General features: G+C 44.2%; 1 protein-coding gene across 1 annotated transcript in view; it reads right to left on the bottom strand.

The window, feature by feature from the left end:
* LOC142297465 (uncharacterized) overlaps nucleotides 1–22,601 on the bottom strand; it is a 159,888-nt gene that overhangs the window by 111,646 nt on the left and 25,641 nt on the right. Inside the window, exons 3-9 of the mRNA XM_075341691.1 lie at nucleotides 19,477–19,653; nucleotides 19,209–19,400; nucleotides 18,935–19,096; nucleotides 18,041–18,164; nucleotides 9,804–12,547; nucleotides 6,947–7,104; nucleotides 6,755–6,872 (exon numbers count right to left, since the gene is read on the bottom strand). Coding sequence (XP_075197806.1) covers nucleotides 6,755–6,872; nucleotides 6,947–7,104; nucleotides 9,804–12,547; nucleotides 18,041–18,164; nucleotides 18,935–19,096; nucleotides 19,209–19,400; nucleotides 19,477–19,653 — 3,675 coding nt within the window. The remainder of the gene's footprint in view (nucleotides 1–6,754; nucleotides 6,873–6,946; nucleotides 7,105–9,803; nucleotides 12,548–18,040; nucleotides 18,165–18,934; nucleotides 19,097–19,208; nucleotides 19,401–19,476; nucleotides 19,654–22,601) is intronic.

The raw sequence follows: 22,601 nt of genomic DNA, 5'->3' as shown, positions 1-22,601 counted from the left end.
GTGCAAGTCACACGTACCGGTATGGTCGTCCGTGTGGTACCGGTATGGTCGTCCGTGTGGTACCGGTAAAAAAAAAAGTAAGATACTGAAATTAATATTTTGGGTTCTTTTTTTGTTTTGTTTTTTATGTATAAAGCCTGAAAAATGAAAGATAAATAGAACTGATAGAATAGTGTTATAGAGATAGTTAGCGTGACCAGCTGTTTTACACCATTTTTATTTAATTAAAAAAAAAAGTGGGGCCCCCCCAACTTTCATGTCCAGCACAGGAACATCAGCTGCAGGCCTCAGCTCTCTGCTGTACCTTGGCTGGTTATGAAAAATAGAGGGGATCCCAAGCTTATTTTTCAAATTTTTACATTTAAAAAAATTACGTGGGGTTCCCTCCATTTTTACTAAAAACCAGCCATGGTAAAGCAGACAACTAGGGGATGATACAATTAGGGTGGAAAGGGCCATGGTTATATGGCCCTTCCCAGCCTAACAATAGCAGCCCACAAACGCCCAAGAAGTGGCACATCCATTATATGCGCCAATTCTGGTGCTGGACCTGCTCTTCCCATTGCTCTGGTACAATGGCAAATGGGGTAATATTTGTGGGGTTGATGACAGCTCCAGCTGGCAATCAAGCCTTGGCATTAGTAATGGGTGGCGTCTAGCATACACCCCTACTACTAATCCAGTAGATAAAAGGAGAATAACAAAGTTTATTTGAAAAAAAAATGTCCGACTCAGACCTCATTCACCAATTAGATTTTTATAAATAAAAATTCCGCCGAAATCCATGGTGAGGTCCCAGGACGTTCCCCAAAAGCAAACCTGGAAAGACATAAAAAGAGAAAATTATTTAATAAATAAAGACAAGAGACGCCCTCTTTCCCAATTTATTTTTGTATCAAAGCACTAATCCTAGTCTGTCGAAATCCAATTGGGGGCGGCCACATCGATCCCATACTGCTGTCACATTCAATGGAGAACCGAACGTTAGTCATTGATTGTGAGAGCACACACACACTGCTGTATATGCTTCCATTCGGTGACCTGGATCTCATAACGTGAGCTCAGGTTACCGCAGTGACGCCCTCAGCAGTATGTGTGCGGGCGTGGCCGTGATGTCATGGGTTAATCAGAGTTCACAATGAACTCAGATGACATCCTGATGACATCCCTGTGACGTCCGCGGTATTGTGGATGTCGCGACAGTAACATCATGGGTTCATCGGAGTTCCCAATGAACGTTGATGAACCTGTGAAGTCACTGTCGCTACACCCGTGGTAGCGTGGGTGTCAGGATATCGTCAGAGTTCCTTGGATACTCCAATGACCTCCTGACCTCACTGCACATACACTGCTGGATACTCACTTGTCCCCAGCTATGCTGTCCCTGGCACTGATGTCTCTGCTGCTTCCAGGTCCTCCAGGCAGTGCATATTCATTGACTATAATGAGCGGGGATCGGAAGCAGGTGACAACATGGCTAGAGACAAGTGAATATAAAAATTCATTTTATTTCAGAGACTCGTGTTTTCTCCAATACGTGTCATACGGATCACATCGGGGTGACATGTGCTGCCGGAGAAAAAACGGACATGTCTGCGTGCAGGGGAACGTGGGGCCACATGGTCCATGTGAAAACACGCATGTGTGAGGAACACCATAGAACAACATGAGTACGTGTGGCATCAGTGTTAAAAACTGATGTCACACATACCTGAAACATGGATAAAAATTCCCCATTTTCCCAATCAGTTCGGGTCCCAGTGATCGGATACTGATCAGCAGGTGATCACATGGCCCATGGATACGTGATAACCTGTTTTCACTAAACAATCCCTTTAAGGCCCGTAACCAATCCCTACAATCATTTGGCCGACAGCTCTCTCTTGACTATCACATACAGGAGTGCTCGGCCAAATGTTCTTGTGTTCTCTGAGAGCAGATGTCGCCTCCTCTGGTGGTGGATTATCTTTCAAGATAACAAAAGGATCGACAAGTGGAATTAACACGCCAGTTCCTTCCCTCCCTTGACATCCATTCTCGGGGTAAGTCGGGAAGCCTCCATATGTACCGCCAAGCCGCTCGGATCCGTGCTCGTCGGTGGGTGGCTCGAGCTCCTCACGGACCCGGGGGTCACGTTGCTCCGGAAGGGGGTTGGCGCTACACGTAGGGACTTCGGTGGGGAGGTCCACGGCCTCGGTTATTTGTAAGGGATTTGAGTTTGTGACGCCACCCACGGTTTGTGGTGAATGGATGGACACCACCGCTGCCGTTGACTAGGCTCCCGGGGACAGTGTTGCGCAGCTTGATGTTGACCCCTCCGTGGGTAGGGGGATGATGGTCCCGGGGGCCCGGGGGAGGCGCTGAGGCGGGGGAATGTATCACGCTGCTGGCGTGTCGGTGCGGTGCGGTGCGCGGCCCGAAGGCACTGTTGTACTCACTATTACAAACACGCTGGAGTCTCTGGTAAACCAAACAAGATGGTGGACGGTGCCCGCAGCCGGCTGCGGTTTTCCCCTTTTTCAGGTTGGTGGTTTCCACCTTTCTCCTGCACCTCACTTTTGTAGAAATGATGACCCCTATGCCTGAGCAACGGTAGTCCGCTCCCCAGCCTGGTGTGTGCCGGTAGAGCCCTTTTGCCCACAGACGCTGGCCCGTCGGGTCTCGATGCCTGGGCGGTGGCTTTCTACCCCTGTGGTTGGGCTGTTGTCTTCAGTCGGGTCTTAGGTGGGAAAGGGCCTAAAGTCCAGTCCTCAATCAGTTGATTTGACTCAGCCCAGTTGTTTCTGGGCTTCGTACTGGGTCTGATTACCCCTCCTGGTGCTCCGGTTTTTAATCGGTTCACCAGTTTGGTACCAGCGGGCCACCACCCGTCCCCGGTCCTTACGGTTCCACCGGCTGTAATCCCAGCTCCTGCAAGCGGCCACCACCGTCTGCCTCCTTGCCAGAGGTCACTGGGCTCCAACCCAGACACCTGGTGTAGACTACGGCAGACCTGGACACAGGTCTGCCCTTGAACTCCACTCCGCTTCACTCTCAAAACTAGACCAGACTCTTTTTCCCGCCTCAAGGCTTGTGAACTCCTCGGTGGGCGGAGCCAACCGCCTGGCTTAGCCCCCCCTGGTGTGATCATCAAACCTGGAGGGAGGTGACAAGGTTTTTGTAGGTTTGCTGCTGTCACCTTTCTAAGGGGGGGTGGTGGTTTGTATAAGGGCCTACCTGTGACTACCTGGCTTGTCCAGGGCGTCACACATACACATCAGATTGTCTCATCCTGGCGACTTTAGCCCTGTGTAGCCTTCATGTGATCTGTATAAGGGCTTATTCAAACATCTATGCAAGTCTGTAGAATTTCTGAACACAATGCATGGACTGGCTGAGGCCGTCCTTATAGACCAGTGATGGCGAACCTAAGGCACGCTTGCCAGACTGGGCACGCAGAGCCCTTTTTGTTGGCACGCGCGCCGTCGCCACATTCAGCCACTTTGAACGGCCGGTGTGATCGCGCCGGCAGTTCAAAGTTGTGTTGAAGCAGAGACATTTCTCCTCCCTCTGACACTCCCCCTCTCCTAGGCCTAGGAGATGGAGGAGCGTCAGAAAGCGGCGCCGGCGTCTTGTGGCCGCGCAGGAAGTGACTGAGGACCCAGCGGCGCACAATAGTGGAGTGGGTGCTGGAAGGTGAGTGGTTTTTTTTTTTTTTTTTTTTTAAGCTGTGTGCGGCTGTGGCAAGGTGTGGGTGGGGGGGTGCAAACAGAGCACGGGGCAGCAAACAGTTAATTAAGTTCATGTTCAGATTAACCCCTTAACGACCGTGGGCAGTAATCTTGCGTCCTAGCGGTCATAGTGTTTACTGCCCGCGGTCTGCTGCAAGCAGCTTGCAGCATTCGGTGCACATCTCAGCTGATTAAACCAGCTAAGATGTGCCTGCCAGGCACGAGCGGAATCATTATCCGCCCATGCCTTTTATCCCCTTAAATGGCGCTGTCAATATGTGACAGCGCCATTATAATCGCATTGGTGGTAAACATTTACTCACCGGCCGATACTGGAAGTCACGTGACTTCCGGTAGTTGTCATGGCAGCACAGAGTCAAGTGATGACTCCTGTAGCTCACATGACTCACTCCTGCCTCACACAGCCGAGAGCTAATTGAGACAGGTAATGAGCATATCTGCTGTTCACAGCTGTGTAGCTGTGATCAGAAGATATGGCAGAGCGATCAGACAGCTGATACATGTAGTCCCCAAGGGGATCTAGTAAAATAAAAAAAGTTAAAAAAAGGTTTATAAAATTAAAAAAAATAAAAAAAAACCCTAAAACTTAAAATCCCCCCCCTTTCGCCCCATTGATAATTAAAGGGTTAAAAAAAATAATTATACACACATTTGGTATCACCGCATTCAAAAATGCCCAATCTATCAAAATATAAAATCAATTAATCTGATCGGTAAATGGCATAGTGGCAAAAAAAATTCAAACCCCTAAAATTACGGTTTTTGGTAGCCACAAATTTTGTGCTAAATGCAATAACAGGCGATCAAAACGTAGCCTCTGTGCAAAAATGGTACCATAAAAAAAATATCAGCTCGAAACACAAAAGATAGTTAGGTCCAGAAATATTTGGACAGTGACACAATTTTCGCGAGTTGGGTTCTGCATGCCACCACATTGGATTTGAAATGAAACCTCTACAACAGAATTCAAGTGCAGATTGTAACGTTTAATTTGAAGGTTTGAACAAAAATATCTGATAGAAATTGTAGGAATTGTCACATTTCTTTACAAACACTCCACATTTTAGGAGGTCAAAAGTAATTGGACAAATAAACCAAACCCAAACAAAATATTTTTATTTTCAATATTTTGTTGCGAATCCTTTGAAGGCAATCACTGCCTTAAGTCTGGAACCCATGGACATCACGAAACGCTGGGTTTCCTCCTTCTTAATGCTTTGCCAGGCCTTTACAGCCACAGCCTTCAGATCTTGCTTGTTTGTGGGTCTTTCCGTCTTAAGTCTGGATTTGAACAAGTGAAATGCATGCTCAATTGGGTTAAGATCTGGTGATTGACCTGGCCATTGCAGAATGTTCCACTATTTTGCACTCATGAAATCCTGGGTAGCTTTGGCTGTATGCTTGGGGTCATTGTCCATCTGTACTATGAAGCGCTGTCCGATCAACTTTGCGGCATTTGGCTGAATCTGGGCTGAAAGTATATCCCGGTACACTTCAGAATTCATCCGGCTACTCTTGTCTGCTGTTATGTCATCAATAAACACAAGTGACCCAGTGCCATTGAAAGCCATGCATGCCCATGCCATCACGTTGCCTCCACCATGTTTTACAGAGGATGTGGTGTGCCTTGGATCATGTGCCGTTCCCTTTCTTCTCCAAACTTTTTTCTTCCCATCATTCTGGTACAGGTTGATCTTTGTCTCATCTGTCCATAGAATACTTTTCCAGAACTGAGCTGGCTTCATGAGGTGTTTTTCAGCAAATTTAACTCTGGCCTGTCTATTTTTGGAATTGATGAATGATTTGCATCTAGATGTGAACCCTTTGTATTTACTTTCATGGAGTCTTCTCTTTACTGTTGACTTAGAGACAGATACACCTACTTCACTGAGAGTGTTCTGGACTTCAGTTGATGTTGTGAACAGGTTCTTCTTCACCAAAGAAAGTATGCGGCGATCATCCACCACTGTTGTCATCCGTGGACGCCCAGGCCTTTTTGAGTTCCCAAGCTCACCAGTCAATTCCATTTTTCTCAGAATGTACCCGACTGTTGATTTTGCTACTCCAAGCATGTCTGCTATCTCTCTGATGGATTTTTTTCTTTTTTTTCAGCCTCAGGATGTTCTGCTTCACCTCAATTGAGAGTTCCTTAGACCGCATGTTGTCTGGTCACAGCAACAGCTTCCAAATGCAAAACCACACACCTGTAATCAACCCCAGACCTTTTAACTACTTCATTGATTACAGGTTAACGAGGGAGACGCCTTCAGAGTTAATTGCAGCCCTTAGAGTCACTTGTCCAATTACTTTTGGTCCCTTGAAAAAGAGGAGGCTATGCATTACAGAGCTATGATTCCTAAACCCTTTCTCCGATTTGGATGTGAAAACTCTCATATTGCAGCTAGGAGTGTGCACGTTCAGCCCATATTATATATATAATTGTATTTCTGAACATGTTTTTGTAAACAGCTAAAATAACAAAACTTGTGTCACTGTCCAAATATTTCTGGACCTAACTGTAAGCCATCACTGAGCCATAGATTCCGATAATTGAGAACGCTATGGGTAATGAAATATGGTGTAAAACGTACGTCACTTTATTCGGACAAACTTCTAATTTTTTTAACCCCTTAGATAAAAGTAAAGCTATTCATGTTTGGTGTCTAAGAGCTCGCACCCACCTGAGGCATCACACCGACACATCAGTTTTGCGATATAGTGAGCACAGTGAATAAAATCTCAAAAACAGTAGTGCTATTGCACTTTTTTGCAATTTTTACGCAATTGGAATTTTCTTGCCGTTTTCCAGTACACTGTATGGTAAAACTTATGGTTTCATTTAAAAGTACAGCTCGTTCCGCAAAAAGCAAGCCCTCACATGAACATATTAACTGAAAATTAAAAACGATGTCTCTCGGAAGAATGGCGAAAAAAACCAGCGCAAAATCGGCCGGTCTTGAAAGAGTTAAGGGGGGCTGCGTGTAAACTTTTGGATGTGTCGTTGGATTTTTTCATCTGCTTACCATCCTCTGTCCAATAGCCAGGTACAGCGGGTCAACCAGATTCTTACAACTTTTCTGCAGTATTTCAATAATGCGCACCAAGATGACTGGGCTAAGCTGCTGACTTCGGTTGAATTCTCTGACAACAAATCACATGAGCGAGGCCTCCATGAAGTAATCTTTCTTCGTTGTCTGGTCAACAGCCTAACATACCTCTTCCTGTGAAAATCACCTCGGATATCCCTGAAGCCGATGTTCTTACTAGGGATTTCACTAAAATTTGCAACCACACTAAAACCTCTCTTAAGAAATCGTCCGACTAGATGAAGGAACATGCTGACAGAGGCACAGGGATTCTCTTCAATTACATCCTGGAGATACAGTATGGCTCTCCTTGAAATATATTTGTCTTAAGGTGCCATTTTACAAGTTGGGTCCACGCATCATTGGTCCTTTTGAAGTTACCAGGCGGATCAACACAGTATCACACAAATTGAAGCTTCCTGCTTCGTTACACATACACAATTCCTTCCAGGGATTTCTTCTCAAGCCAGTCGTCATCAGCCGCTTCTCCAGGGATCCTTGCTCCACTCCTGCACCTGTCTGCTATGATTGTCTTTGAAGTGAAGAACTTTATGGTAGGAACCCAGGGAGAATACCATGCTTCCCATTTCCAAATGAAATTCCCTTCGGTCCTGGTGACGAAGGGCCGTAAATAAGGTACCGTAACGTCAGCATCCTGCATTGTTCTGCCGCCTCCTCTCCTCGGCAGCAACGTTGATATACTCGCCACCAAACCTAGCCTGCTCGCTCCTCTGCTCCTGCTTTTCCCATGCTCCAGGGGCTGCACACGTTGCACAGGTCTCTTGGCAACGTCCTTAGGGCATAAGCGCACACTCAGAAAGTGCTCTTCAGCCTAGTGCTGAGAGGCACTGGGTATTTATTAAGGCAACTTCCCCTGTAGGAAGGTGCCTGAGCAATTAGGTTTCTGGTTTGACTGATCCCGTCAGTATTCCAGTCTGCCCACTGTCTTAGTTCCTGACTCGTCCTGCCTGTGTTCTAAAGCAAAACCTGTTCGGCAGGTCCATCTCCAGGATTTGTACCAGTTATGCCTGTCTCTTGTTTCCTGAATGTACTCCGTCCGGTCAGCCTTCACTACCTGCTCCATCCTGCCTGCCCTCTATACTTGCATCCCTGACCTTTGGGTCAGCTACCGACATATCAGAGACTGTCCTGGAGTGGTACCTGGTGTCTAACAGCTGCAAAGTCCATCCTCATCATCAGAGGCTCTGGTGAAAACCCAGTAGACACTTAGTCATGCTTTCCAGAGTAAGCCCGGTCTATGGCGCACTGGGTCTGCATCTGCTAGTGTAACAGTTACCCTGAAGTAAATAATTGGGAAATACTTCATGTCACAAACCACCGGGGGGGGTCACTCAGAAATCCCCCCGCGCTGGCTACCAGTACGTCACAATCGGGGGGTAACAAGTGGGGGTCACCCCTACTTTATACCTCCCGACCGACAGACAGAGCACGTGACGCGCTCTCTAGCGCCCCTCTTATAGTCAGGCCAATTATGGAATTGCCCGACAATAAGCAAGGAGGCCGCTATACTACTTATGCCGATTATTGCAGGGTCCCCGGTGAGAGTAAGGTATATATTCCCCCGACCTCCGCGGGCGGAATATATAAAATCTCCCCGAATCTCACTGGCCTCCCCACAATAATCCTTGGCACAATTCGCTGCCACCAACCGCTTCACGGTAACTATTAGCCGAACACACAGACGTGGGATTCAAGATCGAGATAACAGAACAGCCCAAGATTAATTATATAATTTAATCGCCTAAAGCACACTAGAAACTACAATATATACAATAGGGAATCTACAGAATATACATATGTCAGAGTACAGTTACAAGCAAAGCATGGGTTACAAACAGGTATACAATTACATCAGTTACCTTGTGTGTCTGGCCACAGGGGGGCGCTGTAGACCAGGTTTCCAGGAACTCTCTCACAGGTCTGTCCCAACCAGGCCCCCGAGCAGAAGAACCTTGGAAAATGGCCGAAGCAGGGTTATCAACCTGGGCAAATCCAGGTCCCCTCCTACCTTAGTGACCTCACGGGGAAGCACTGCCACTCCCCCTGCATGGATCAGAATTATCCAGAAAAGGGGATTTTGGCCATAACTGTGCCTGGGAGCGTCGTAGACGGACGCCAATGCTCTCATTGTGACAGTTATGAATTTAGCTGCAGAACGAGGGGACTCATGACCTGTCTACGAGTTCCCATATGGCTGATATCACGTTTGGTGTGTTTCCCAATGTCCTACTTCCATAAAAAGGGTGTGCCGGCATCGTCCACATGCGGAGACACCATTGTTATGGTTGCCATATTTATCGGAGATATGGCTTGCGAGATATGAACCATTTTTTACTGGAGTCGTTCTGTCTGGCTACTTCCAAGCCTTGCTAATGAGATACAACTCTTGTTACAGGGTGACGGCAGGGAGTCATCCTGGATCCATTGTCCGCACATCATCTCATCTCCATATCAGAGGAGATGGCTGTTGGAGGTGTAAGTGGGATGTGACACCTTCACAGATGCTGGACATTTGGAACAAGAAGGGAGGGGGGGCACTGCCAGGGAGTGATGAGAGCAATTATGACTTCTCGTCATAATTCCTCTTCATATCCCAGGCTTTACCTCACACTTCAACTTGGAATACCCCTTTAACATGTAGACATGTTTATTTTTTATCAGTTTACTAAATAAATAAGATATCAGACAAATTCACCAGCAGGTTGTCTCTGCAGATCATTGCTAAAAGGAAGACATGTACAGTTTTTATGAAACAATTGTTAAGTCGTAAAACATCAGCTAGGATAGCGCTCACTAAAGACACAACATAGAATCAGGAGCGGAGGAGGAAATATTCATATGCAGATTTGTAGTAGAAAGTTTCATAACTGAAAATCTGAGTGGGTTTTTCTGTAAAGCATATGATTTCTGGAAGTGGGAGGACCATCCAGAAAAAATTCTTTGTAAAACATTTTTCATATTAAACATCAAAACAGCTTCCCCTGTGACTTGTCTGATGAGCATGAAGTTTGTCTTTGCTAATAAAGCATTTTCCACATTCGGAGCATGAATACGGCTTCTCTACTGTGTAACTTCTTAGATGTTTAACCTGAAATGATTTGTTTAAAGAAACATTTTCCACACTCTGATTGTGAACTTTCTTATGTCTGAGAAGACTTGATTCACATATAAAACATATCCCACATTCACTACATGTAAATGGCGTCTCTCTAGTATGATCTCTTTGATGATCACTTAGCAGGGCTTCAGTATTAAACTGTTTCCCACATTCTAAACATGAATATGGTTTCTCTCCTTTGTGAACTTTCTTATGTCTGAGAAGACTTGATTCATATATAAAACATATCCCACATTCGCTACATGTAAATGGCTTCTCTTCAGTGTGATCTCTTTGATGATCACTTAGCAGGGCTTCAGTATTAAACGGTTTCCCACATTCTGAACATGAATATGTCTTCTCTCCTGTGTGAATTTTCACATGAGAAAAAAGATTTGCTTTATTCAAAAAACATTTTCCACATTCGGAACATGAATATGTTTTTCCTGTGTGAATTCTCTCATGCGCAGTCAGACTTGATTTATGTTTAAAAACTTTATGACATTTTGAACATGAGTACAGCTTCTCTCCAGTGTGACTTCTCTCATGTGTAACAATGTTTGACTTTTCTTTAAACTGTTTCCCAACTTCTGAACATGAATATGCCTTCTCTCCTGTATGAATTCGCTCATGTCGCACAAGAGCACTTTTTACAATAAAACATTTCCCACATTCTGAACATGAATACGGCTTCTCTCCTGTGTGACATCTTTTATGCTGAATAAGATTTGATTTTCCTTTAAAACATTTGCCACATTCTGAACATGAATATGGCCTCTCTCCTGTGTGAATTCTCTGATGTATAACAAGATGTGCTTTTCTAATAAAACATTTCTCACATTCGGAACATGAATATGGCTTCTCTCCTGTATGAGTTCTCACATGTCGAACAAGAGCTATTTGATATAGAAAACGTTTCCCACATTCTGAACATGAATATGGCTTCTCTGCTGTGTGACATCTTTTATGCTGAATAAGATTTGATTTTTCTTTAAAACATTTCCCACATTCTGAACATGAATACGGCTTTTCTACTGTGTGAACGTTCTTATGTCTAATAAGGCCTGATTTAGCTGCAAAACGTTTCTGACATACTGAACATGAATATGGCTTCTCTCCTGTGTGAATTCTCTGATGTATAACAAGACGTGCTTTTGTAATAAAACATTTCTCACATTCTGAACATGAATACGGCTTCTCTCCTGTATGAGTTCTTACATGTCGAACAAGAGCTATTTTATTTAGAAAACGTTTCCCACATTCTGAACATGAATATGGCTTTTCTCCTGTGTGAATTTTTTGATGTACAAGAAGACGTGCATTTGTAATAAAACATTTCTCACATTCTGAACAGGAATACGGCTTCTCTCCTGTATGAATTCTCACATGTCTAACAAGAGCTAGTTTATATAGAAAACATTTTCCACATTCTGAACATGAATATGGCTTCAGTTTGTGAATATTTTCATGTTTAGAAATATCTAATTTATCTATAAAACCTTTTCCACATTCTGAATATGAAAACGGCTTTTCTCCTGTATGAAGTCTCTGATGTCTAATAAAAAGAAATTTGAGTGAAAAACATTTCCCACATTCTGAACATGAATAAGGCTTCTCTCCTGTATGAATTCGCTCATGTCGCACAAGATCACATTTTGCAAAAAAACTTTTCCCACATTCTGAACATGAATACGGCTTCTCTCCTGTGTGACGTCTCTTATGCAAAATAAGATTTGATTTTTCTTTAAAACATTTCCCACATTCTGAACATGAATACGGCTTTACTAGTGTGTGAACCATTTCATGTTTAATAAGCCTTGATTTATCTGCAAAACGTTTCTGACATACGGGACATGAATACGGCTTCTCTCCTGTGTGAATTCTCTTATGTGTAACAAGAAGTGCTTTTATAATAAAACATTTCCCACATTCTGAGCATGAATACGGTTTCTCTCCTGTGTGAATGCTCACATGTCTAACAAGACCTGATCTATTTAGAAAACATTTCTCACATTCTGAACATGTAAACAGCTTCTTTCCTGTGTGAATTCTCTGATGTTTAACAAGGTTAGATTTTTTTGAAAAACATTTCCCACATTCTGAACATAAAAACGGCTTCTCTCCTGTGTGAATTCTTTGATGTCTAATAAGATGATATTTGTTTGAAAAACATTTACCACATTCTGAACATGAACACAATATCTGATTTTTGTGACTTTTCTCATGTACAACAAGATTTGATTTGTTTGCAAAATGTTTCCCACATTCTGAACATGAGAACTGCTTCTCTCCTATGTGAATTCTTTGATGTCTAATAAGATGATGTTTGTTTGAAAAATATTTCTTACATTCTGAACATGAATACGGCTTCTCCCCTGTGTGAATTCTTAGATGAGTAACAAGATTTAATTTTACTTTAAAAAATTTTCCGCATTCTGCACATGAGTACGGCTTCTCTCTTGTCTGATTTTGCTTATATTTAACAGGATCTTCTTGATGTACATTAATCGTAGTGAGGGTTTTTTCTGAGGACTGACACAGGTTATCTTCATCTTTTACATTATATTCTAGTGATAACATGACATTTCCTCCAGAATGATCATTTAGATTTTCTGTTGGAGATAAAAATAGATTTCATTATTTTTTTTTTAAATCACAGCTTAGACAAATGTTCAAACATTTCTATTAATACATCAAGATACAAACAGTATGAAAGAGTAACAGTATTTAAACTCAAAAGTAAATGTCACACAGAGAAGCATACAATAAAGTTGATAAAAAAAAAATTATTTAATGGTATATCATTTAAAATCTCATGGTTCATTCAATAGAACATCACCACATATATAATAAATAAACTAACCATACAAAAATATCAATGAAACACAACAAAATAAAAAACTTGCTGACATAAAAAGCAGAGAAAATACATCATATATTACTGCCCGTGATCAACAAGCGCTAGCCGGGCCTGCAAAAAATGTCAGTACAGTGGAACCTCGCTTAACAAGTAACCCAGTTAGCGAGTATTTCGCCTAACGAGCAAAGCTTTCTGTAAATTTGTAACTCGGTTTACGAGAAAGCCTTGGTGTACGAGCAAAATACTCACCGCACACACTTCCGGTTCAGTACATCCACGGCGCTCTAACCCGTCTCTTGCAGTCAACACAAACACACACAAGCACGCACAAACACACAAACACGCACGCACGCACACACATTATGCTCACCTTACCTTCCGTTCCCTCGCCGGCTTCCTGGAACTTGCATGTATCAGCTAACCAAGGCGACCGATGCATGCCGGACCTTCCGCTCCCAGCGTGCAGACGTCAAAGGCAGGAGCCGCTTGCCTCTGGTTAGCCAGCACGCTGCCTTTGAGTAGCGGCTGACAGGGGAAAGCCCTCCCTCCACAGGATGTGTATCCGGTAGCCATCGCGACGAGAGAGGAACTTCCCCTGTCAGGCGCTACTCAAAGGCAGCGCGCTGGCCAATGAGAGGCAAGCGGCTCCTGCATTTGACATCAGCGCGCTGAGTGCGGAAGGTCCGGCATCGGTCGCCTTGGTTACCCGATACACGTCTTGTACGGGTGCACTGCAAGTTCCAGGAGACCGGCGAGGGAACGGAAGGTAAGGTGAGCATAATCTGTGTTTGTGCGTGTGTGGAATGGCACAATAGGGCACCAGGATGAGACATTTAACAAGTTGTGGAACAAATTGTCTGCATTGCAGTGATTTCCTATGGGAAATCTTGCTTTGCTGAACGAGTAACTTGGTTAACAAGCACACTCCCACAACGGATTGTTCTCGTTAACCAAGGTTCCACTGTATATGAAAGCTAGTGCTTCAGCGTCCCCTGTAATCACAAAAATCAAAATTACCTGTAGGGAAAACTTCATCCCACTGCAAATAAAGCCCAACAGGCAGGTACCAGGCCATATACACAACTCTGGCAAAAATTAAGAGACCGCTGCAAAATTGTCAGTTTTTTCGATTTTTCTCTTTATATTTTTCAGTAAAATGTAAATTGCTCTTTTATTCTATAAACTACCGACAACATCTCCGAATTTCTAAGTAATACATTTATTTATTTTCTGAAAATGAGAAATGGTGAAAATAACAGAACAATGCATTGCTTTCACCTCAAATAATGCAAAGAAAACAAGTTCATAATCATTTAGAAACAACAATACTAATAATGTTTGACCTCAGGAAGATTCAGAAATCAATATTTTGTGGAATAACCATGATTTGTAATCCCAGCTCTCATATATATATTTTTTTTTACCACAAAACTGTTAGGGTATGTGCGCACGTTGCTTTTTACCTGCTTTTTTGCTGCTTTTTCTTCTGCGCTGTTTAATGCCAAAATGGATGTGTTCTTCTATTCAAGCAAAGTCTATGGGAATTTGGGTTTCTTGTTCACACTATGTTGTTCAAAATGCTGCCTTTTTGTAGCAGAACTTTGGTCAAAAACTCAGCTTTGCAGTGCAAAACCCAAATGGCAAAAACAATTGACATGTTGCTTCTTTGAAAAGCTGAGTTTTTGACCAAAGTTCTGCCACAAAAAGGCAGCATTTTGAACAACATAGTGTGAACAAGAAACCCAAATTCCCATAGACTTTGCTTGAATAGAAGAACACATCCATTTTGGCATTAAACAGCGCAGAAGAAAAAGCAGCAAAAAAGCAGGTAAAAAGCAGGTAAAAAGCAACGTGCGCACATACCCTTACTTGAACTAGGTAGCTTTTTTTTCACAACGGTATCAGGAAACGGCACCATAAAAAGTATTGTGCAATTTTTCCTGAGTACGCAGATACCTCTTATGTGGTGGAAAGTAATTGTTTGGGCGCATGGTGGGGCTCATAAGAGAAGGAGCGCCATTTCAGAGAAAAATTGGTTGGAATCATTAGCAGATGCCATGTCACGTTTGGAGACCCCCTATAGTGCCTAAACAGTGGAGCTCTCCCACAAGTGACCCCATTTTGGAACTAGGCTCCTCAAGGAATTTATGTAGATGTTTGGTGACCCCCTTGAGCCCCCAGGGGCTCCACAGAAGTGGATAACGTTGAGCCGTGAAAATCATTTTTTTCAATTTCTCCTCCTCATATGTTGTGGAAATCAATTGTTTGGGCGCACGGCAGGGCTTGGAAGAGAAAGAGTGCCATTTGACTTTTCAAACGCACAGACGCCATTCAGTGATGTGCATCACTGATCGGCCGCTGCAGGACACACGGACGGATGAGATACCAAAAGTAACCGGGGACACGGAAAAAAAAAAGTCAAGCCAAAAATTGAGCACAGATGCCGATCCGTTATGTGCATCCCTGATCAGCACTCGGCCGCTGCAGGACGCACACACGGATGAGGTGCAAAAACACGACGCAAGATACAGACATAAAAAAAAAAAATCCCGCCGAAAATTGACCACGGATGCAGATACGTTATGTGCACCACTGATCAGCGCTCGGCGGGACGCACGGATGAATGAGCTGTAAAACCAGACAGGGATACAGAAAAAATGCAGCACTGATTGGAAAGATCGTGCTATGACGCACAATCGCTCCAATCAGCGTGCAGTGGGGCAGTCAGATCTGGAGGTGACCGCCCTCAACAGGCTTGTGTTGGCCTGGGGAGCCCTCCCCCCGCATGTCTGTGGCGTGCACTGGCTGGTACTTGTAGTACAACGCCACCGCTGCTCCTGCTGCTTTCTGATCGCCGATCCTGCTCCTCGTGAGTGTTGCGCGCTCCTGTGATCTCCCCTGTGCGCTCCCGTGAGGGCCCTGCCCCCTGCCAATGCCCCCCCCCTGCGATCTCCATTCTGCCCCCATTTTTCTGCTTCTGATTCTCAGTTCTCCCCCTCCCCCCTCTCCATCTGCTGTCCCTCTCCGACGTCCCCTACCTGCTGTCACCGGGTCGGCGAGGTCTTCATTTGTCCGATCACATCTGCCTCCATCGCTGGGTTCTTCCTGGGTCCTCACACATAAGCTGTCCATCTTCCTGCCTGCTGCTCCAGTAATAAGCTGTCAATCTTACTGTCTTCTATTCCTCCTGCAGTTCCTCTGGTCAGTGATCCTCCTGCTAATCCTCTGGGTCTTCTGAGTATATTTTTTTTTCTCTATCCCCTGTACCGTTTAAGACCTCATCTGTCAGTGTGTACCACCAAGCGCTGATCAATGATGCACATAACGGATCTGCATCCGTGCTCAATTTTTGGCAGGTTTTTTTTTTTTGTTGTTTGTATCCAGTGTCGTTTTTTGCACCTCATCCGTGTGTGCATCCTGCAGCGGTCAAGCGGTGATCAGTGATGCACATAACGGATCAGCATCTGTGCTAAATTTTCGGTGGGACGTTTTTTTTTTTCTTGGGATCCCTGGTTGCTTGTTGCACCTCATCCGTCCGTGTGTCCTGCAGCGGCCGATCAGTGATGGACATCACTGCTCGGCGTTCGTGCGTTTGAAAACCCAAATGGCGCTTCTTGCCTTGTGAGCCCTGCCGTGCGCTCAAAAAATGTATTTCCACCAAATATGAGGTATCTGTGTACTCAGGAGAAGTTGCACAATACATTTTATGGTGCATTTTTTCCTGATACCCTTGTAAAAAAAAAAAAAAAAAAAGCTACCTGGTTGAAGCAAAAAGTTTGCGGAAAAAAAAAAAAAAAAAATATTTTCACAGCTCAACATTATCAACTTCTGTAAAGCCTCTAGGGGTTCAAGAGGCTCAAATATTTAGATAAATTCCTTGAATTCTCTAGTTTCCAAAATGGGGTTACTTGTGGGGGAGCTCCATTGTTTAGGCATCTCAGGGGGTCTCAAAACGCGACATATTGTACGCTAAGGAGTCCAGCTAATTTTGCTTTCAAAAATTCGAATGGCGCTCCTTTCCTTCTGAGCCCTGCCGTGTGCCCAAACAATTGATTTCCACCACATATGAGGTATCAGCGTACTCAGGAGAAATTGCACAATAAATTTTATGGTGCATTTTTTCCTGATTCCCTTGTGAAAATGTAAAATTTTATGGCTAAAGTAACATTTTTGTGTAAAAATAAAAAGTAAAATTTTCATTTTTTCCTTATAAACATTGCTTTGCATCATGCGAAGCACCTAAAGAGTTAATGAACTTCTTGGATGTGGTTTTGCACAGTGTGAGGGGTGCAGTTTTTAGAATGGGGTCCCTTTGGGGTATTTTCTGTCCCTTAGGCCTCTCAAAATCACTTCAAATGTGATTTGGTCCGTAAAAAAAAAATGGTTTTGTAAATTTTGTTGGAAAAATGAGAAATTGCTGATGAACTTTGACCCCTTCAAACTTCCTAACAAAAAAAAATTACATAAGTAGAAGTAGGATTTTTCATGGAGAACATAAAAATTGTCTGGGTGACCTCAAACATTTGAACTGTAGTGCATAATGATATATACAGTATATACACACACTTCAGTACGCTCACAGCCAAGCACCACAATAACCCAAGAAAAACTAGCTGCCACCGCCAATCGTTTATAGAGGCCGAACGAACGCCCGTCACTGGCAACTTTTGGCCTCACAAGGCTTCAGGTATATGATTTATAGAGCAAGAGGAACAAAACGGTTACATTTTATATATTTAATCCAACAATTGGGCAATGCTTCTAAAATTGTACAAACGAGGTTACAAAGGGGACAAGAGACACACAAGAAAGAAAAATGAAAAACAAAAGAAAGTTACTGGACGTGTGGTCAAAGGAATGGCAGAGATCTTGTGAGGAGGAGCACTTCATTTCGAAAATTGTAGAGCACTTACAGCACAACAAATCTCCCAGAACTGAACCCTGGCTCCGGGCCATGATCTGCTTTTAACAGGTACCAGCTGCTCCCACCTCCCTCCCCAGGAGAGCTCCACTGGAGGCAGGTAAATGAGATGAGGCTCAGGTACCAAAATCGATAACGTTCCTGATATTAAGGATATCTGCCCCATGGAGGTCCCAGGAGGAAGATATTACCCCATATTTCCCAACAGGAACACAGGCGATCGTAGACATGTGTGTGACATGTAGTGGTACGGCTCGATGACATCTGCTAATGCCGACCACAGAAAACAACGGCCAAGAAGAAAGAACGGAGGTTTCCACTAACCTGGAGATACAGACAGACGGCGCTCCTCCACCACAACGTCCGAGTACAGATCCCGGTGTCCTTCTATATACTCCCACTGCTCCAGGGAGAAATACACAGCGACATCCTGACACCGGAGAGGAACCTGAAAACCAACGAGACAGACATTACCCAGAATCCTCCAGTGTACACTGTATAATCTCCCAGCAGTCTCCTCTCCTCATCACCCAGAATCCTCCAGTGTACACTGTATAATCTCCCAGCAGTCTCCTCTCCTCGTCACCCAGAATCCTCCAGTGTACACTGTATAATCTCCCAGCAGTCTCCTCACCTCGTCACCCAGAATCCTCCAGTGTACACTGTATAATCCCCCAGCAGTCTCCTCTCATCCCCCAGAATCCTCTGGTGTACACTGTATAATCTCCCAGCAGTCTCCTCTCATCCCCCAGAATCCTCCAGTGTACACTGTATAATCTCCCAGCAGTCCCCTCTCATCCCCCAGAATCCTCCAGTGTACACTGTATAATCTCCCAGCAGTCTCCTCTCATCCCCCAGAATCCTCTGGTGTACACTGTATAATCTCCCAGCAGTCTCCTCTCATCCCCCAGAATCCTCTGGTGTACACTGTATAATCTCCCAGCAGTCTCCTCTCATCCCCCAGAATCCTCCGGTGTACACTGTATAATCTCCCAGCAGTCTCCTCTCATCGCCCAGAATCCTCCAGTGTACACTGTATAATCTCCCAGCAGTCACCTCTCCTCATCCCCCAGAATCCTCTAGTGTACACTGTATAATCTCCCAGCAGTCTCCTCTCATCCCCCAGAATCCTCTGGTGTACACTGTATAATCTCCCAGCAGTCTCTTCTCATCCCCCAGAATCCTCCGGTGTACACTGTATAATCTCCCAGCAGTCACCTCTCCGGTCAGCAGCTCGGTGATCTTGTTGGTGAGGTGGAGGATCTTCTCAGGTGTCGGGGAGTGCGGGGCTTCTGTGTTGCGGCTCTGGATCTCGCTCCGTCCTCCAGACAGATGGAGGGTCACACACTCCCCAGACCTCGTCTTCACCACCATTTGCTCCTGTATACAGTGAGAGACGGTGATCACCACATAGATTCTAATGATCCTCCATCTTTTCAGTCATTCCTGTTATAGTAATAGAGATAAGTGTGATCTCTCGGGAGATTCTCACCTTTCCCTTTAACAAGTCGATCATCTCTAGGGTGAGGAGCCATATCCGTGCAGCCATGTTGCTTTTGCCCTCGTCTACCCTTGTGGGGTCATTTTTCCTCCTGACGTCCTGGTCCTGATCCTTCTGCCCCTCCATGTACTCCCACTCTTCCATGGAGAAATAGACAGCGACATCCTGACACCTGATAGGAACCTGACAGACATATACCCACATTACCCAGAATCCTCCAGTGTATACTGTAGAATTTCCCAGCATTCCCTGCACTCACCTCTCCGGTCAGCAGCTCCGTCATCTCTCTGGCGAGGTCTAGGATCTTCTTCTCAGGCATCGGGGGGTGCGGGGCGTCTGTGATGGGGCGCTCATTACTGCTCCGTCCCCCGGATACGTGGAGATGAATGATGGGGGCCGCACAGTCACCTGTCGTCTTCTCCACTATTGTGTAATCCTGTGTAAGGAGAGATGCTGGTGAGTATTAGGCCTCATAATGTCACGTATAGTGAGAGAGGCCATATCGGCCCTAAAAGACAACACACAGGGAGGAATGCCTTATTGCTAGGGAAAGGGGGAAGTGATGGCCTCTAACAACAATCTGCAGCTCACCCTCACCGACCCTATATAGGTTCCGCACCTGTCACTGAGTTAGATACCTGGGGCCCTGCCTTCTCCTGGCAAAAAAGACATAAGTAAGGATGGCAGGTATGAGCGCTAGTCAACACCACTAACAATACAGGAAGACACAAGAAATCAATACAGGGGAAATATAAATGCCATAATCTGAGCCCAGGTAGATGGCAAAACGCAACACTTATCTGAGGAACAACCACAGAAGTATCTGGAACAACAGGAGACAACCACTGCACTACAACAAGGAGCAAACTACTAACCGCACCCAAACCACCCCAGGGTGAGGTTAATAAAGGAAGTCAGAGGATAGCAACTGAGAGGCAGGACAATAGTTTTCCAGGGTCCTAGAGTCCACTGGCTGCAGAAACAGACAACAGCACGTGCTGCCAATCTCTAGGATTTTCTAACACTCGTTGCCACTGAATTGTCAGCCGGCCGTAATACATCTGTGACACACATGGACCATGTGAAATGTGAAACACCTGCGTGCCTGGGTGATTTTCACAGAGACAAATCCATTTTTTTCCCACAGTAACTAGAGTTTCTCCAAGTCTCTTTGGGGTGCATCAGTGTCCCATAAAGGATGAATCTTACTGCCTCCTTGTCCTGCTCAGGCCCAATGCTTATAACCAGGGGTAGGTAGGAAAGGTTGGATGGTTTTCAGGCCCCAACCCCCTAAGACTGAGGGAAGGAGGCAATAAAAGGGCTGATTTTCAGTACCTGGAGAGCAGAGGAGTCATGAATGGACAATCAGGAAAAGTCAGCAGAGATTCATCCAGAGGCAGAGACACATCCAGACTGCAGATGTCAACCGAGCTAATGTGAATAATGCCCTACACAGAATAATACAGAGGAGCAAGACAAATATACACAAAATCCCCCCCCCATATCCCACCTAACCCCTCCACTCAGCAGATAATATAGAATATACAGGAGTTTACCCTCCACTCAGCAGATAATATAGAATATACAGGAGTTTACCCTCCACTCAGCAGATAATACAGAATATACAGGAGTTTACCCTCCACTCAGCAGATAATATAGAATATACAGGAGTTTACCTCTCCCCTCAGCAGATAATATAGAATATACAGGAGTTTACCCTCCACTCAGCAGATAATATAGAATATACAGGAGTTTACCCCTCCACTCAGCAGATAATATAGAATATACAGGAGTTTACCCTCCACTCAGCAGATAATACAGAATATACAGGAGTTTACCCTCCACTCAGCAGATAATATAGAATATACAGGAGTTTACCTCTCCCCTCAGCAGATAATATAGAATATACAGGAGTTTACCCTCCACTCAGCAGATAATATAGAATATACAGGAGTTTACCCCTCCACTCAGCAGATAATATAGAATATACAGGAGTTTACCCCTCAACTCAGCAGATAATATAGAATATACAGGAGTTTACCCCTCCACTCAGCAGATAATATAGAATATACAGGAGTTTACCCTCCACTCAGCAGATAATATAGAATATACAGGAGTTTACCCCTCCACTCAGCAGATAATATAGAATATACAGGAGTTTACCCTCCACTCAGCAGATAATATAGAATATACAGGAGTTTACCCTCCACTCAGCAGATAATATAGAATATACAGGAGTTTACCTCTCCACTCAGCAGAAAATATAGAATATACAGGAGTTTACCCTCCACTCAGCAGATAATATAGAATATACAGGAGTTTACCCTCCACTCAGCAGATAATATAGAATATACAGGAGTTAACCCCTCCACTCAGCAGATAATATAGAATATACAGGAGTTTACCCCTCCACTCAGCAGATAATATAGAATATACAGGAGTTTACCCCTCCACTCAGCAGATAATATAGAATATACAGGAGTTTACCCCTCCACTCAGCAGATAATTTAGAATATACAGGAGTTTACCTCTCCACTCAGCAGATAATATAGAATATACAGGAGTTTACCCTCCACTCAGCAGATAATATAGAATATACAGGAGTTTACCCTCCACTCAGCAGATAATATAGAATATACAGTAGTTTACCCCTCCACTCAGCAGATAATATAGAATATACAGGAGTTTACCTCTCCACTCAGCAGATAATATAGAATATACAGGAGTTTACCTCTCCACTCAGCAGATAATATAGAATATACAGGAGTTTACCCTCCACTCAGCAGATAATATAGAATATACAGGAGTTTACCCCTCCACTCAGCAGATAATATAGAATATACAGGAGTTTACCCTCCACTCAGCAGATAATATAGAATATACAGGAGTTTACCCTCCACTCAGCAGATAATATAGAATATACAGGAGTTTACCTCTCCACTCAGCAGATAATATAGAATATACAGGAGTTTACCCCTCCACTCAGCAGATAATATAGAATATACAGGAGTTTACCTCTCCACTCAGCAGATAATATAGAATATACAGGAGTTCAGCAGATAATATAGAATATACAGGAGTTTACCCTCCACTCAGCAGATAATATAGAATATACAGGAGTTTACCCTCCACTCAGCAGATAATATAGAATATACAGGAGTTTACCCTCCACTTAGCAGATAATATAGAATATACAGGAGTTTACCCCTCCACTCAGCAGATAATATAGAATATACAGGAGTTTACCCTCCACTCAGCAGATAATATAGAATATACAGGAGTTTACCTCTCCACTCAGCAGATAATATAGAATATACAGGAGTTTACCCCTCCACTCAGCAGATAATATAGAATATACAGGAGTTTACCCTCCGCTCAGCAGAT

The sequence above is a fragment of the Anomaloglossus baeobatrachus genome, chromosome 3 (genome assembly GCF_048569485.1).
Source record: "Anomaloglossus baeobatrachus isolate aAnoBae1 chromosome 3, aAnoBae1.hap1, whole genome shotgun sequence".
Taxonomy (NCBI): domain Eukaryota; kingdom Metazoa; phylum Chordata; class Amphibia; order Anura; family Aromobatidae; genus Anomaloglossus; species Anomaloglossus baeobatrachus.
This window is presented reverse-complemented; position numbering and strand designations above follow the sequence as displayed.